The 19244-nt window shown below is 34.0% G+C and overlaps 1 protein-coding gene across 3 annotated transcripts in view; it reads right to left on the minus strand.

Annotated features, from left to right (window-relative positions):
- LOC145255800 (clathrin heavy chain 1-like) overlaps positions 1 to 19244 on the minus strand; it is a 172453-nt gene that overhangs the window by 18157 nt on the left and 135052 nt on the right. For all 3 annotated transcript variants that reach the window (XM_080114485.1, XM_080114484.1, XM_080114486.1), the window contains 5 exons: positions 15860 to 16012; positions 13079 to 13197; positions 7559 to 7723; positions 4011 to 4127; positions 946 to 1119 (listed from right to left, as the gene is read on the minus strand). In XM_080114485.1, the coding sequence (XP_079970611.1) occupies positions 946 to 1119; positions 4011 to 4127; positions 7559 to 7723; positions 13079 to 13197; positions 15860 to 16012 (728 nt within the window). The remainder of the gene's footprint in view (positions 1 to 945; positions 1120 to 4010; positions 4128 to 7558; positions 7724 to 13078; positions 13198 to 15859; positions 16013 to 19244) is intronic.

Consider the following 19244-nt stretch of genomic DNA (forward strand, 5'->3'; position numbering starts at 1 on the left):
AACATTTATATATTTGTATTTTTAACACTTTCATTTTGTTGACTATACTGCAAAATGCCCTATTTCTCTTAGTCTGTCTGTTTGTCTATTCCATTTGATTCTCAGAAACTACTGAGCTGATCTGTCTGAAATTTTATGTGAACCTTTGTTATAAGGTGCAGCAAACTAAGTATTATATTATTCATTCGATGCACAGTTAGGGATTAATAAGGATTAGTATTTAATGCAAAAATGAGCACAAATTTAACCATATTCAATCATTACTTTGGAATAAAGCATTCATTCTAAGTCAATGGGTAATAACTGTTGTCAGATTTTAATGGGCTAAAAAGCTAATAATCATGAGCTTTCATGTGTTTTATTAATAATGATGGCAACTTAGTCTTTTGCATGTACGAAACAAGGTTGGGTGATCTTTTAAAACGCATTTCAGGTGAAAACATTATGTACTAATGTGTCATGTTGAAAATAGTATGAATTCGAAAAGTTTTGAAAAATGATCCAATAGAAAAATAATGTATGATTTGCATGAGATCAAATTTGTTGTTTGGAGTTGGTAGTCCAGCCGGAGGTTCACCCTCGGACCTCAAAGGCACCAGAGTCTAGGCCATTGACTTGTTCTCTTCTCTTGGCCGAGGTGTATGGCCCTGCATTCTGTACAGTCCAGCAGGTTCACCTTGGGCTTTGCTTTATCACCCTTTGAGATGACGTTTGTTTATTGTTAATAGCCTGAGGTGTTCCTACTAAGGAATGCCAAAGGGGTTATTTAGACATTGTTTTGCAGGACAGAGTGCTCTTCCTCAAGAAGACTAGTTTTTCAAATCCCACTTTCCTGACTGTGTCACGTGTTTCCACCATGAGAGAGAGAGATAAATATTGAGTCAGAGGTTGGTCACCAAGAAAAAAAAGCAAAAAAAAAAAAAAAAAGAAAAAGGGAACACTTACTCTTCCTGATCTTGTGATCCCCAAAATTCCTTGTGTGGCGCTGTTGAGGGTAGATGTGAAAATGATCTCGGGGGACACTCGGGTTACGCATAAGCAGGCGGCTGTTTCCATATCACAAAGGTAGAGATAGCCATATTTGGTGAGAACATATAAAAGCCCATACTCTCCGCTGACCTGTAATAAAAGCGAAGACATTATCAGACATCTTGAATTTCTCTTTGGCAGATTTTATTTTGCCCTTGTCCATCTGGAAGTGTTGTTTCTATCTTAGAGGACACCATCCCTCCCCATATTCCTTGCTGATCTTTTTATTTTTTGATGTACCCACTTAGCTCCCACTCCCATTTAAAAACTGCTTTGCTTGTTTTCAGTTGACCTGGAAAGCCTTACTAAACTGCCCCATTAGCATTTTGCTTGGTTCTTTAATAATTTTTTTTTTTTTTTATTGTAGATCTTCTCACTCCTCCCCATCATCACTCTTGTACATGTATTTATTTGTAATTAAAAATTTCATTGAAATAATTGTAAGTTTAAAGCCATAGAGTGAATGCGGTATTTTGGTGAAAGAATCTAGCAAAGACTAAAAAGTTTTTGTCAAAAAAGAATAACACTACCTCCAAAATCAAGCAGCACGAAATGTCTAAATTAAATAAAGATTTTGTAACTTTTTTATTTCTGACTTAAGAGCATATATACTGACGTCAATATATGGCATAATCACATTAGATTCTTTTTTTTTTTTTTTACATAGGCATCACCACATTATCAAGGCCAAGAGGCCACTCAAGGATAAGGGTTAAAGAGTGTACATTAGAAATTGGACAATATAGTAATCATTAGTAATGAAAATTTGGTAAATTTGATAAATTATATGGAACGGCTCATCAAGAACTTATTTACGTTAGACTTTAAGACAACCATATTGTAGTCAGCCGGAAAGCAGGAAAATGGAAGACAATTCCACAGGCGTGCAGTTCTAAGAAAGAAGCTCTGTTCATGGAATCTACGTTTAGGTTTAGGCACAGATAAAGAGTGGGGGGGGAATTATTGATAGTGTTTACAGCTAGACGAGTGTTTCTTGTGAAAGTTTGGCGAGGGGGGACCATAGATTGAAGCTCAGTCGAACACTTTCCATGAAAATAACGATACATCAGAGACAAACTCGCAACATCTCTTCTGTGAGATAGAGGTTGCAAGGAAGAGAAAAGGACATCTCCTACGAGCCTACGAAGTCTATTTTGAACTCTATCAAGGCAGGCCAAGTCCTTTCTAGCAGCTCCTGCCCAGATGTGGCAACAGTATTCCATCCTTGGACGTACCTGGCTCTTATATAGATAGAGAATTGCATCAGCAGTGAGATATCTACAGGATCGATAGAAAGATCCCACCATTTTTCCAGCAGCCTTGGCAACAGATTTGATGTACGTGTTCCATTTAAGATCAGGAGTAATGGTCAAGCCAAGAAGCTTGTCAAAACTTGAGGCCTCCTGAAGACGAGAGTCATTCATTTCAATTGGTGCCAGATGTGGGTCAGAATGTTGATGATGTAAAGAGAGAAGCTTGGTTTTAGATGCATTAAAAGTAACCAGCCACTCCTTACCCCATTGTACTACGTGCTCAAGATCAGAGGAGAGAGAATTGGAGAGAACTTGGTCGTTTATTGTCTTAGATGTGCTACCATAAATGGTAGTGTCGTCAGCATAGATGTCTACAAATGATGTAAGGATGTGATTTGGAAGATCATTAATATAGATCAGGAAAAGAGTTGGGCCCAGGATAGATCCCTGAGGGACACCGGCATTAATACTGTGAGCTTCTGATTTTTGCCCCTCAACTACTACTCTTATGAACCTATCAGAAAGAAATGATTTAATAATTGAGAAGACATTTCCAGCAATACCATAGCTAGAGATCTTATGAAGTAAACCTTTATGCCATACCCTATCAATTTCTTATGGAAAAATCTTATAACGCAATTTTAAGATGTCGTCTTTACATTTGAAAGTTGCTCATGTTCACCGATCAACCATTTTGATTATCATTACAATTGGACTATTTCATTTGCATCTAACCTATCTTTTGATTGTACCACAGTTTTGAACTTTTTCTTTATCAAGCTTGGACTTCATTTGGAATATCCTTTTAACCTATACATTTCTGCATTATCATTAACTTTTATATGAATATGGCTTCTCTCATAATTTGTAGTTTTCAATTTACGTGCTGACCAGCAAAATTATAGCTTGGCTATGAATATCATTTTGCTAACTACTTTTCTCTGAGAATAAGAGCAAGTCTTTGAATTGCCATAGAATAAAGAAAATTTAAAGTTTTCAACTTGTACTCCTTGTTGAATAATAAATTGTTGTAAATTCTAATTTACAGAGTTGAAATTGTATTTCTTATATATATATATATATATATTTTATTACTGTTTTATCTGCTTAGTTACACATGTTTCGGTTACCGAATCGTATCAACGACCCAGTAACTTTATCAGACTTTAACATATTTCTGTTAAAGTCTGATGAAGTAACTGGGTCATTGATACGATTCGGTAACCAAAATATGTATAACTAAGCAGATAAAACGGTAAAAAAAAAAAAATTTTTTCTGCAATAGTATTGAGCACTTTCTTCAAGTTTTTACTAATTACCATTTTTGCTATATATATATATATATATATATATATATATATATATATATATAATACACACACATTGCTCTTTATTATAGAGTGAAGGATTATGCAGTATATGAAATATAGGGTGTGAAGATGTTATTTTCTTTACAGGAAGGAGAAGGTCAAAGGTGATGAAAAAATATTTGAAATTAGAAAAATGATGTAACTATGAATCCTTTATTAAAAAAAAAAATGAATAAATTTTAGATTAAGTCAGTTTGAGAAAATGAATTATTAGAAAAATACAAAATTTAACAAGAAATCAGTCTTAGAAAAAAAATAACATAGTATATGCATTAATCCATTTTCATAAAAAAAAAAAAAGTAAAGTTTTATAACAAATGAATTAGGAAAAGAAAATCAATGAATTCATTTTTACAACCTGTAGGGATACTGGAAAATCATAACGGTCAAGGTCATCGGAAAATCTAATTTCTGTGTAGCTGTTTCTGGGAGCAAAGTTTCCATGTTTGTAGGGTCCCAGCTCTATCACGTGGATCTGAAAGAATTAAAAGATTTGAAGTTCAATTAATTGCAAATGAAAACCAATCAATCTTTAAATGCTGAATGAGGTGAATCGAAGGCAAGATTTGATTTGCTAAAAAAAAATTAGAACACAGCTGCTTTCCTGCAGGTTACAACAGAATCAACTTTGAATCCAACATGGACAGATTCCTGCCATGAACCGTTCTCACAAGTATTCGGGCTTGAGTCAATTTCCAAAATAATTCTCAAGCCTCTCATAATATTCTTCATATCTCAACTGACAAGTATTCCACCTCATTACTCCTTATCCTCAAATGGTTTCTGGCTTTGATAAGTGGTAAACCATTAGTAAAAATAAAAAAAAAGAAGGGCATGATCATGTCTTAGTGTTTACTCTTTAGGGCTCGTTAGGTTGAAACCTAACAACATTCATTGAATCTTACAAAAGATGTGATCTGTGTTTTTTTTTTTTTTTTGTTTTTTATATACAAGGTAATTGGAAAGTAACTCCTTATACTTGAAATTTATTACTAAAATATAATTCTTACAAGAAATGAATAGGGTTGGTGGAGCGAGAATTATGAGGCTGCATCTTTATTTTTTTTCCTTTAGTCCTCACATTCCATGAGCAATATTTTTGACAATGGGGGAAAAATACTGTTTTTGGAGTGAGCTGTTGTTTTGAATCGGTGGTACATGAAAATTTTAAATCTTCTCATAGTATTCATCAGCGTTCATCCGTTAATCTATCCACCTTGTTAACCCTAACTTTTAAATGTTTTTTAGCCTCGATAAGTGTTGACTCATGAGTACAAAAAAAAGAAAAAAATGAGTTACTTGTGGAATCAGTTGATGCAGTTGCCAAGCATCTTTAAAACGGTAGTGTCAAATGCTGGCAGCCATATTAAATTTTAAATAAAATCTTATTCTCTCCACTTTTTTATATTCATTTCTTGTAAGAATTATATTTTAGTAGTAAATTAAAACCACTTAATAATATAGTTATTTTCCAATCCGCCTGTACTTCATGTAATAGTGATCACAAGGGGAGAAAACTCATAGTTTATTTGCTTATTTCTATTTATTTTTAGTTAGATGGTTTATCCTACTGACAATGAGATTAAAGAGCCAAATTCATATATGAAATTTTAGACCTTCAGCTTTCTAATATACTGATCATGTCTATGAACTGTCCCGCAGTGATGTCTTAAAGAAACAAAGGGAGATAATTCAATAATCTAAATTTGCGATTTCTCGTTAATTGCTGAATATTGTTTAGAAATGGTTTTCTTTATAAAAATAAACTACTTGATAAATTTACGTGATTTTTTTGAATATGATCTTTTCATTCCATCGCATATGCATACATCATAAGGATTTTTCTACATTTTTATTTTTCAATATAGGGGAAATTCTGGACAACTACCCTTTTTTTTTTTTTTTAATGTCAATCATTTCAGACAAGGTAAAAATCTAAAAAGAATGAAAGGTGATTATTACGACAAGAGATTCCTAATGACCTTAGTCTTGAAAAGGCCAAGGTTATAGGTAATCTCTTTCCCTGTCTTTGTTTTTTTCTTTTGTTAAATTGTAAATTATAAAGAAAGGTCTCACTCAAAACACACCACAGCCTATTATATATTTGAGCTCCTATGCCAGTCAGTAGCGATTATTAAGTAAACGTATGAATTTTGATAAAGGTCACATTTGTACATGTCAGAATGACTTTACTGCAAATAGAGTATAGCTAGAAACACATGACAGGATTTTGTGAGACCATGTATTCTCTTGCTTGACAACTTTTGTGTGCTGTGGATTTCTCCCATCCCCTCTCGTTCTTGTTGTTTTTTTTTACGTATTAGCAGCTTTTGGCACAGGTGCACAAGTATAAAAATAAAAAACACAATGTTTTCTGTACATATTTGTTGGAAGTGTGTGTGTGTGAGTGACACTCCCGGTCCTTTAAATGTTAAAGTCCACATCTACTATCGAGGCAGGCAGTGTTTGTCATTTCCCATCTGCTCCGAGCCATGAGCCATTTTCAACAATGTTTGAACTTTAACAGGCATCCAGTATCTTACAACTGAATTGTTGACCATTACAAAAAAAAAAAAAAAAAAAAAAAAAAATTGCTCTTAACGTCATAAAAACTCATTGACTGTCACAATCCCATAGTCACTCCCCAAAATGCCTGCAAACCAAATCTAAATATATCTACATCCACTGTTCCATCTTTTTGTTACCATCATTGCTACAACCTGATCAACAATCCCATGTCAAAATTCTTTTGTCCATCCCAGTGAACAATCTCCCATCTATTGTCCTTTCACCAACCCTATTTCTTATGTTATATTTCTTTTCCCTCTTTTTTTAAATTTTTATTTTTTACACTTCAACACTTCAGTGTGGGGTGGAGTCAACACCAATTGTATCAAAATTTGAAGTGAGGATGAAAAGTCAGATTCCCTAGATAAAACATAGTTAAACAATCATATGATAATTACATTTTTGAGAGAGAGAAACAGAGTTTCTAGTCAGTTCTCTCCAGGAAGTCCAATCATGCAGAAAACACGACCAATAATGTGAATAATCTAAGGCCAATGTTCTTTCGAGGTCTGCCCGTCAGTGTCTCTCAATACTTGTTAAGATAGATTAAGCTAAGGAAATAATTTTAGTTCGGTAGTCTCTCTATTCATGAATAAATTCCTCTCCAATAAAACCTTAAAAACTCAGCAAAATCTCCTTGTGTTTTTATGCACAAATAATTTATTCATTTTAGTTACAACCAATCAACAACCACTACACAACACAATCACACATAAAATGGCCACTCATGAAATAAGGAATGATTGCAAAAAGACACTGTATAAACACGTCGCGTATGTATGTATAAAAAGACATTTGATTGGGTTGCTTGATCGCTCATGAGCTAGAGCGGAACATGAGCGATCACATGTGGGTGAGAACACAACATATACGATTCTCATTTGATGAAACTATAACCTGATGAGCAAATAATTCAATAGCTATCCTTCACATCCCTAAAATTTATTTCATTTACAAAGTTTAATTCCACCATAGTGTATTTCGCTTTATTTGTTAATAAGTAAATCATTTAATTTTTTATCAAATACTAAATCAAAACCAAAGACTGCTTGTTCCTCACCCCACTACTCCAATTTTTGGTTTCCTTAATTTTTCCAGGCAACACTAGAACACGAGAACTCTACTTAACTATTAGTAAAAATACAAAGGGGCATAACTATGTATTATTGCTTACACTTTATGGGTTTGTTAGGTTTCAACCTAACAGCATTTATTAATCCCCTTCTCCACTTCCAATCTAACAATCTAAAATATTTGTGTTTGTTTTTACATACTTCAAATAGTGATGATAAGGGGAGACGATTGTTGGCTTAGTTCATTTTCAATATTCTGACTTACCTTTCCTTTATCTTGCAAATCTCTTGAAGCCACACAGAAGACAGTCGAAGAAAGTGGGTTATCATCAAACCTGTAGTGTGTAAAGCACACAGCGTGAGAATTGATACATTGGGTGATGTCTTCGTCCACATTATAAAGCTGGGTGACACCTGAAATACGGTCTTCCTAGAAAAAAACAAACAAAGACAAAAAAAAAGAAACAAATAAGTTAACAATTACAGAAAAAAAAAAAAGAACAAGCAAGCTTTGTTCAAACTCATCGGCTTAACATTCACAGTCAATTCGAATTGGAACAAATATTTTGAATATAATGAAAAGGCTGCTGCAAAGAAGGTGGGCACTCTATTGTGCTAGAAAACTACTCACACCCGACAATATCCTATATCTTTACAAGGCCACCATTCGCCTGTGCATGAAGTAACGTTGCCACATCTGGGCTGATGGACAGAACCCCAAAATAAGTCTCAAACAAAGTCTTGCACTATCAATATCCCATCACCACAATGTTGTAGCCCTGTGACTGTTTTACAAATACTTTAATGGATGTGATCTGACAAACTTGTAGCACTTGTACCCCCTCGACATAAATACCTCTAACTGACCTTACAAGCAGCAAAATCCAACCCCATCACTGCTGAGGTCCCTAGATGTCAGAAAGCCTTCCACTCTGAAAGTTTCTTTTCCCATGAATTGCTAAACATTGAAATTCCCTCCCTGTCTCTTGTTTCCCTGCCTCTACTAACATGCAGAAATTTAGAAGTAAAGTAAACAGATATCTTGCTGCTCAACTCCTTACATAGTGTTGCTGTAGATATGGTCCCAAATAGCAAATTCAAGTGGCAATGTGTCTTGTTTGGGGGTGAATAAAAAAAAAAAAGAAAAAATGAAAAATAAATTAACAATTGTAGAAAAAGAAAACAACAAGCAAAAAGAAAAAAATCTTTTTTATGGATTTAAATGAAATAAACAATTCTATTTAGATTTAATAATCATACAGATGGCTATTAATGAGACAAAAATTTAAATTGCCTCAATCTAGAAGGATTTCTTCACTGATTGAGAATAGAAAAGATTAATAACAGTCACCATTTAACATCACAAAAAGTTAGCTATCTTTGGTGTTCATTAGAACAATGAACACCAAAAGGAAAAAAAGAAAAATGTCTAATTTATTGATGAAGGCTAATTTATCCGAAATTTGTTTTACACGTTTTGCATTTATTAAAAAAAAAAATTTTTTTTTTAAAATCTAGCATCACATTTGGTTTTTAAAATGATATATATATTACTAGCAGGACGTTTTTTTTTTTTTGGGGGGGGGGGTCCGAGGGGATATAAAAGGATGCTAACTCATTGAATTACTAAGTTTTTTTTTTTTCTCTTTGCACACACGTGTGTACTCTCCTCTCCCACACACACATGGGAAATTCACCTGCAACCTTGGTTTGTGTTTGCATGTACATGTGAACTGAAAACATTTAATATAATTTATGCATGTTATTTCAGAGCAGTAGCAAAGAAGATGTATTTCCCAAGTTAGTTTCATAAATTAGTAAAATTGCAATTCTTTTGTTTTAGGAAACAGTAGGTAAATTAAGAATGTAAAAAAAATTGTTAAAAAGTTCAGGTAAAAAAAAAAAATCAAACAATACTTTCATGTGCATTAAAAACAGTTCAAAGTAAAATGGGCTGATGATATGCTGACATCAAATTTTCTGTAGAAAAATGAGAGTTCCCCATACCACCATAACCACATAAAAATGACTAAATGTTAATGAATTATTTGAAAATGTTAAAACCATTAGTTATGAATGAATGGGTAATCCTTCTAGACTGAGGTAATTTTGTTAAAAAATGGGATATGCATCAGGAACAATTTTTCTGTTTACATGTACATGCGAACTGGAAGTTATGTGCGTTATTTCAGAGCTTTGGGTAAAAAAATCTAATTCCTATTTTTGTCTCGTACTACTTTTCCATCTAGATGATGAAAAATGAAACTGTCAGTCCCCTAGTTTTCCATTGAAAGAGCAGTAAGCTTTCTCGAGTTTCTAAAACAGAACGAATAAGTCTTATAAATAGTATTTTGAAATTCAGAAACTATTCAATTTTCACCTCTAATCTTTCACTGAGAATTTCTCCTAGACTGAGTTAACGATAAATGTTCTGAATAAGTACTTTTTTAAATGTTGAAAGTATTTGTTTTTCATTACTTTAACCTTTCTTTGTTTGAGAATTCCTCCTAGACTGAGGTAATTATAAATCAGTTGTAAATAAGTATTTTAAAATGCTGAAACAGTTTGTTTTTCGTTATATCTAATCTTTTCTTATTTGAGAAGTCCTCCTAACCTGAGGTAATTATTAATTTTATTGAATTCAGCAACTTTCATATTTTTTTCAGCATACAAAAATAATAAAAATGCGAAACTAATATAGTGTTTACACTATGAATGTCTTAAAACAACGTTTCCAGGGTCTATATATACATGTGTTGTTAATAAAAATCGTAAAAATCAAGTAATCATCAGAATTTCATTAATTTTTTTTTTCTTATTCATAATTACATGAATTTATATATAAAATGAAGTTTGCATGAAAAATACAGGTTTTGTAAAATATATATTACAAATTGCAAACAAAGTATATCATAATTAAGATGTTAATATTTTAGAAAGCTGAAATAAGCAACCAATTTAAAAAAAAAAAAATGCAAGGAATATGAGTTTATTAATCGTTTATGACGGAAATAAAGTTTCTCAATAATATATACAGCATTCAGTTTAATGGCAAAGAATAAAATCTCAAAACTAAATAATTTTTAAGATAAAATTGAGTTAAAATCAACTTCCATCTGTGTTTGTTTACACTTACATAAGTTGTTTGTGCTTTATGATGAATACCCTGGAAAAGTCACTTCTGATTAATGTTCATTAGTTGCAAAATATAATCGCAATTGTAGACTGGTGCAAAACGCAATAAATAAATAAAAAAAGTTTTCTGAAACAGTTTCGTAAAAGTCACACAGCAATGATATAGGCAAGAGCATCAAGGCACCATCTTTATTTCTGTTTTAACTTAGGTGCTCAGCAAAACTTGCATTTTACACTTAAAACACACCTTAAAAAAACTTATCCAGGTAGGTAGAAGAGTAACTTATCTTGCCTTTGATAACATTTATTTATTATATAGTTGTTTCTTTACCATTTTTTTCTTACCTTGGTCTACTGGAAAACAAACCGGACTATTTTCTAACAACGTAATCGTAAATGTTTCATTACTTTTTCCTATATTGTTGTGTAATGTTGTGTGGCCGTTATACTCTACTTTAGTAATTCATGAAAATAGAACTGAAAATAAATAAAATCCGGGTCGGCATTTTTCTCTATTTTAACGGAAGCATTTATTACCATTACTTTCCAGTCTCGACATCACTTAAAACTCTCTTGCCATCGTCCATCTTGCCCGGTATACACTTTTTTTCCCTCCGACTGCATGTCAGCCACAGCTGGGCTATTCTTTATACGTCCATTTTCTTTGACGTTGACTTTATTTTTTTTTCCTGAGCACGTGGTGCATTTTTATCTCCCCGCTTTTTCTTCTCGTGCACACTTCCTAATTTACATATGCACAGTTTTTGGCTGCTGCTGCTGCTAATTTCTTTGCAAGCCAACAATCCTTCACTGCTGCTGATATTTTCCCATGCACTCATATGCACTATGTTAGAGTTGCGGGTTAAACTGTTTCCCAAAACAAACTTCTATGAATTATAACTTTTGATTACAATACAGCTTTTTCTAAGTTATATATAGAGTTATCTCCCTTTTGTTTCTTAGCAAGATCAAACTGAGTGAAATTTTATGAAGTATCCAATGGTTGTATTACATTTGTATTAAAGGATTTTATAAAGCTAATATCAAAGTACATTTTAATATTTCCATTTCTCAACGCTTTCAATTTTCACAAAGTTCGACAAGAATCATTTTAATATTTCCATTTCTCAACGCTTTCAATTTTCATAAAGTTCGACAAGAATCGTTTTAATATTTCCATTTTTTGACACTTTCAATTTTCGCAACGTTCGACACAAATCATTTTACTCTTTTCATTTCTTTATGCTGACCAAATATTAAAAAATTACATAGTATCCGAAGCCCAAATAAAATTTCTTCAACATAGCTATAAACTGGCTTATACGAGGAATGGTACACCGTCTCCTAATGATCTCAAGTAATAGCACTTAGCTATTACTTCACCAGACCAAATAACTTCAGATACAAGATTCTGGTAGGACCAAGAAAAGGCCACAATAAATATAAACTAAAGTGGTAAATTAGAGAGGAAAATCAGTGTTCTCCAATGTTGAAGGGGGGGGGGGTTAAAGAGTCTTATTTGAACAGTCGGATATCCATGTATCTTGTATAGAAATCAAATGATAGCTTCTGGAAGGAGCCCCTTGATCTTGAAAACTAAGTTTGAGGTGTAAAAAAAAAAAAACAATAAAAAAAAAAAAAAAGCAACTAAAAATTACTCTAGCTAGTATAAATATATGCACACACATAAGATCATCTGGTTCTTGTCCAGAATTCCCCCATGTTAAAAAAAGAAAAAAAAAAATCTATATTATGTACGTAGCCATGATGAAACAGATATCAGATTCCAAAAATCATTTGAATTAATCAAGTAGTTTTGTTTTTAAGAAAAACAAATTCTATGAGTAATCGAAGAGCAGCCATCTTGTCCACCATTTTGAAAATCTAAATAAAAAGCCCAAAGGGAGATAACTCAATTTGAACATGTGAGATTTGTTGTAATGCCCTCAAATTCTTTGTAATTACTTAAAAATTATTTTCTTTATAAAAGCATAGTAAACCCAATGGGGATAGAGAATAACCTCATGAAATAAATCTATATAAATAAAACAACATCTAGGTGTGTGTGTGTGTGTGTGTGTGCAAATATTTAACTTATAAACTCAAACTACTGGTCATATAACACTGAAATTAACAAGAAATAGTAATCATCCACCAAAGATGGTTAATAACGAGTAAAATCTTTGTTTGGATGAATAACACATACAGAAATATGTCAACAAATTGAAATGCAAAATGTTCATTTCAACTTGCTGACATATTTTTATTTATTTTTGCGCATACCCAAATTCAATTCATTTCTTTAAGTCGTTTAATATTAAATCTTTCTTACCTATCTCTTGGTAGCTACATCGGCAGTGAACGCAGATGGAGCGCTAAATGTTTTGATTTCAATTCTAGTTGATGGCACCGAAGTCATTTTTTTTTAAAAAAACTTTTGAAATTAGTATTATATATTAGGTTCAATAGAGAATTGGCTCTGTAATAATAAATACAAAATCTGCATGAATTAAAATATATTTTACGATCCGGAAAGGCAACTCTGCTCGTCAATGAATAAATAAACGAATAAGGATAATACTGAAAAAAAAAAAATGACCCTGGGAAAATGAGTTAATCCATAGATTTAAAGTAATCCAGTTTTTCTTACCTCTGGTGTGAGCCCAGTTACGGCCAACCACTTGAGACTGCGATCAGCTTTATAACTGACGATCTCACTGAAGGCCAAGCGATTATGTCTGTTGAATACACATTCAGGCGGGGAATCTCCTGAAGTAAAGAAAGGCAGAAGTTTTTAAAATGCATACACATTGTGCATAAGATTGCTTTTTGATGGACACTTGTGTTAGTGTACATTACACTGGTTATCAAATAAAACAGTTAATCTATATATCTATAAAAGTGAGAATGTGTGTGTGTGTGTGTGTGTGAGAGGATACTTTTCAACTTATATATTAAACGACTTTTTGCTTTAGAGAGGAACTTTAGTATGTAGGGTATTCAGACATGTGGAAAACTTCAACTAGTTTTCATCCAGAAAAAAAAAGGGCTGCGAAGGGGTCAAAATTGAAAATTTGGCACTGGGTGGGGGATCATATTTTTATCTGTTTGTCAACTGTTTCACGATTGTGCATGCATGAATCATTCACATGACAGCTTCCTCATGTTAAAAATAAGTAGGTTTGAAAACATTTTTTAAAGATCGCATCAAGCTGGCTTAATGGTTTTCATACTTGGCTCATTGTCTTTAGGCTTTGGTTTCAATTTTAGCTTTTAATTTTTTTTTTTATTTACAAGACGTGAACTGTTTAGAAAAAACATAATACTCGCATGCACATGTCTAAGTTTTTTTTTTTTTTTTTTTTTTTTAGGAATTTAAGGTTATATTTAATACCTATGGTATTTCTGTTTATAATGAATAAGAATTCTGCATTACAATATGATATTTATGCATATTGTACGACCGGGCAACGCAGAGCAGCTTGCTAGTTTATCTATGAAGCTGGGAACATAGAAAATAGACAAAGAGAAAAAATGATGGAGTATCATTAGCTGACACAGCTTTAATCGATACGGTCAATGAAACTGTAGTTGACCGGGGTTGTTTCGTCCAGCAAAAAGAAGCCTTCATTTCATTCATCCTTTTAACATTGTTAAAAAAAATGTAAGAAATTAAACGAGAACAACAAAGGATGAATTTAAATGTAATCTTTAAAAACATTTAACAAAAAATGGAACACGTACATCAAGTCTGTTGCCAAGGTCGCTGGGAGGATGGTGGGATCCTTCTACTGTTCCAGAAGATATCTCACTGCTGATGCAATTCTCTATCTATATAAAAGCCAAGTACATCCAAGGATGGAGTACTGTTGCCACATCTGGGCAGGAGTTGCTAAAAACAGCCTATCCTGCCTTGGCAGAGTACAAAATAGACTTTGTGGCTTAGTGGGGGATGCCCTTTTCTCTTTCCTGGAACCTCTCTCCCACAAAAGAGGCATTGCGAGCCTGTCTTTGTTTTATCGTTATTTCCATGGCATGTGCTCGTCTGAGCTTCAATCTCTCGTCCCCCCTCACCAATCTTTCACGATAAACACCTGTCTAGCTGAAACCACTGTCATTAATTTTCCCCACTCTTTATCTGTGCCTAAATCAAAACGTAGATTCCATGAACAAAGCTTCTTTCTTAGAAGTGCACGCCTGTGGAACTCTGTTCCGTTTGCCTGTTTCCCACCTGACTACAACTTGGATGTCTCCAAGACCAACATAAACAAATTCCTGATGAACTGCCCCCTTTAGTAAGACACTTTATCAAATCTCCAATACTAACGATTACTACAATACTGTCCCATTGATTACTGTACATGCAATACCCTTATCCCCGAGTGGCTTCCAGGCCTTGATAAGTGGTGACCTCCATGTAAAAAAAAAAAAAAAAAAGAAAAATTTTACTTAAGCCAACGATGTAGTCGATAAACTTAGTAGCAAGGAAGTGGATGAGGGTATTTGGAGGAGGTCAGAGTTCAATTACTCGCATAAATCTTAAAATTTAAAATTTATGATATCTTTGGTCATAGAAATATTTCAAAAGTTACCTTTTGTAACAAGGTTTTAAAGAGCATTCTTTTAGCTGGATTTATAACGCTGGAATCACGCTGGGTTTGGTTGGTTGTTTTCGTTTTACGGCTTATCAACCCTTTTCGGGTTATTTAATGTCGAATCCAAAGATTTAGAAGATTATTTTTTTAATAGAATATATTTATTGTTTTCATGACGGTTTCTATTTAACCCATCGTTGGGACCCTAACAGGTACTACCACTCCGGGTCAGAGTGGACCTGGGAGCAATGGTAATTAAAGGGTGGCTCCACACTCCCCAAAGCCCACAAGCTGGGGCCTCACCACTGGATATAGTTTAAGGTCATATCCAGGATCCCCATTGAGGGACTTTTACCCTCTGCAGGGGGGTCAGTCGGCGTATTCTAATGCCCCACCGACAGGGCCGGGAATCACGCTGGGGTAGAACTTGAACTCCCTACATGGAGATAAACCAACAACTGTCAAAAACTTCTTTTAGAGAGAGTGCCTATGCATTCATGACCTAAAAGTTTAATCTCTGTTGCAGATATGGATAATGTGAGACTCTAAGAAAGCAACCCATCATGGGTGTGCATCAGAAGCAGAGATGCGACATTGAATTCCTGACAAAAGTGCATTGAGAATGGTGGTGACTATGTAGAAAAATAAATTCTGGAGCACAAAAGGTTGCTCATTTTAATGGGACCACTCCCGCCTTCATAGCTCTTCAACTTTTTGAGTTAAAAAAAAAAAGAAAAAAAAAAAAATAGGAGGCCTTACCTTTAGAATTACTCTCCTACTTATAGAAAGGATTCTATTCATTTGGTTTGAGTAATGTTATAAGTAGATGGTCTTACCTTGCCAAAGATCCCAATGAAAGACTGCATTATCGGTTACAATAGCAATGATATCAGAGTTAACCCACGTCCAATAAATTACCCTGTCAACCATGTCCATCTTGCTGACCAGCATTTTAGCACCAAAGTTGAAAACCTCAAATCGTAAACTCGCTGAAAAAAAATGAATAAATAAAAAAAGTAAATTTTTAGAAAAAAAAAAAAAAAAAAAAAAAAAAAAAGAAATAGGAATTTGGTCACATTATAAAATGAATTTGAAAATTTTAGAAAAACAAATGATTTTATAAGATATTTTATTAAATGATTAAAATCATACCCCCACTCTCCGACATTTTCAGTATAAGACGTCTTTGTCAAAGAAAACTGTTAGTTTCTTAGGTTTTTTCTTTTTTTTTTTTTGGTGGTATCAACTCTAAGGGGTCAGCCCCTCATGAAGAAAGAAAAGGATATGTCTAATGTTACTGATGATTGTTGTCATGTGCATGTTTGCGTGGGTGGCGCAAATTTATTACCAGAAAAAAATGAAAAGAAAAAAAAAATTAATCATTTCATAAAAGGTTTTCTAAAATTTTCGAATTAACCAAAAGGAAGAAATAAAACAAATTTAAAAAGTTAAAAATTAATGAATAACAAAATACTCTTACTTTGTTTATTTTGTTATTCCATGAATGATGTTTCTGGCAAAGGAGGAAGAATTGCTGTTTTCTAGATTGGAATCTATTCATCTAACACTTATTGGCTATTTTTTGACCTTGAAGCATTATTTTTTCTTTAGCACCTTACATCAAGTGATCGCATGTCTTGTCTGAAGCGATTTCCAGAAAAAGTACATTACTAGCTATTCGCTAATTGTATTTTAGTTTACATTTTTACATTATAAAAACAATGTGCAAGTTAAAGCTCAAAATATAAGGGAAATAACTAATTTTTACTTTCATGTGAAAATAGTTATATCTCTTCCATCATTTTGGGTTATTATTTAAATTTGTCCAGACTTTAATTCCTTGCCGGAATAATTATTCTCAGAAAGAAACTAAAGTTAATTACACTTTTTTAGTATAAAGAACATGCTGCAAAGATAAAAAGGAAAGAAAATTGCTTGTCAAAATCAAATATTGATTGATCAAATGCAATGCTATTTAGGTCTAACACGGTAAAACTGACCAATTTAAATTTGCATATTTTTATTTTTTACCCACATAAGAAACATCAGCCGATATAATCTTCTATAATGTAAATCTCATCTGTCTGTTTTAATGTATGTACGTATGTATATTTGTATGTCTGCCTAAAACTTTCAGCAGACGGGACGGATTTTTCATGTGATTGGTATCTATTTTTAAGCTCGACCCTTCGGACGACAAATATCGAAAAATTGGCAAAAAACATTAATTCCTTCACTTTCAACTAGGTATTTTTCTACGGAGAGGGGTAGCTTTTTTCAATGATATTTTCGAAAGTCATTCTCTTTTTGATTGACTTGCCTTAATTTAAATATTCGTCACTTCCGGTTTGGCAATGGGCACAACAGCAAAGATGTCACGTTTTCTTTTTTTTCACATTCTTTTCCTCCTTCGTGGTATGTGTTCGAACCTGCTTGCCTACTACTTTTTGTTTTTGCTCAACACACACTTCCAAACACCCAGGCAACGCTGGGCACCCATCAGGCTAGTACATGCTTAATTGCCAACATTCATATTTGAATAAAAGATAGATAGCATTTAAACACCAGCAAAAAGAAAAAAGTAAATGATAGATTGTGAAAGAAAAATCACTTTTATTTTTTGTAGATAATTGTGTGCCCCCACGTGACAGCATTGTTGACCTCAATATTGTTTTTTTTTTTAAAACTCATGTTCACCCCAAACAAGGCATATCACCACTTGGACATAAGGGGCTACTATCTGGGACCATTCCTCGGAAAGATTAACAAGATGTTGGCTTACATTACATTTAAACTTCTGCGTATCAGTACAGTCAGGGAAACAGCAGAAAGGGAAAGTCTAGCTGTTTGAGGGAAGAAACAGTAGAACGCTTCCTGGCATTTAGGGACTTCAACAGTGAAGGGGTGAGATTTTGTTGCTAAGTGGGTTTGTCGTGGATATGTATCTCGAGGGGGCATAAGGGTAACGAGTTCATCAGAGCACATTCCATTAAAACATTTATAAAACAGGCACAGAGATGCAACATCGTGGCGATGGGGCAGGAGTTGCAGTTTAGTTGACAGAGTTGGACCTATTGAAGACTCTTTTTTGAACCCTACCCAAGATAGAGAGGCTAGTGGTAGATGTACCAGCCCAGATGTGGCAACAATACTCTATGCATGGGCAAATAGTGGCCTTGTAGCCTGTGTGTGTAGGGTGTGAGTAGTCTTCTAGCTCGATAGAGGGAACCCACCTTCTTTGCAGCAACCTTCGCAATCTCCTTTTTTTTAAATTTATTTATTTTTTTTAATGGAGGTCACCACTTATCAAGGGCCGGAAGCCACTAGGGGATAAGGATTATTGCGTGTACAGTAATCAATGGGATAGTATCGTAGTAATCGTTAGTATTGGAGATTTGATAAAATGTCTTAAGGAGGCTGTTTGTCAGGAATTTGTTTATGTTGTCCTTGAAGACATCCAAGTTGTAGTCAGGTGGGAAACAGGCAAACGGAAGAGAGTTCCACAGGCGTGCACTTCTAAGAAAGAAGCTCTGCTCATGGAATCTACGCTTGGATTTAGGCACAGATAAAGAGTGGGGAAAATTAATGACAGTGTTTTCAGCCAGACGGGTGTTTTTGTGAAAGATTGTCGAGGGGGGACCAGTGATTGAAGCTCAGACGAGCACATGCCATGGAAATAACAATAAAACAAAGACATGCTCGCAACATCTCTTCTGTGGGAGAGAGGCTGCAGGGAAGAGAAAAGGGCATCCTCCACTAAGCCACAAAGTCTATTTTATACTCTGTCAAGGCAGGATAGGCTGTTTTTAGCAGCTCCTGCCCAGATGTGGCAGCAGTACTCCATCCTTGGACATACTTGGCTTTTATACAGAGGAGCTTGGTTTTAGATGCATTAAAACGTAACCAGCCACCTCTTCTCCCACTGTACCACGTGCTCAAGATCAGAGGAGAGAGAATCAGAGAGAACTTTGTCATTTACAACCTTTGAAGTGTTGCCATAGATGGTTGTGTCATCAGCATAGATGTCAACGAATAATTTAAGTATGTGTCTTGGAAGATCATTGATGTAGATCAGGAAGAGAATTGAGCCCAAGATGAACACCTGAGGGACTCCAGCATTAATACTGTGGGCCTTTGATTTCTGCCCATCAACCACTACTCTTATGAGCCTATCAGAGAGAAATAATTTAATAATTGAGAAAATATTTTCAGTTATACCGA

This window comes from Euprymna scolopes, chromosome 31 (assembly GCF_053919585.1).
Source record: "Euprymna scolopes isolate OS-2025 chromosome 31, ASM5391958v1, whole genome shotgun sequence".
Lineage (NCBI taxonomy): Eukaryota > Metazoa > Mollusca > Cephalopoda > Sepiida > Sepiolidae > Euprymna > Euprymna scolopes.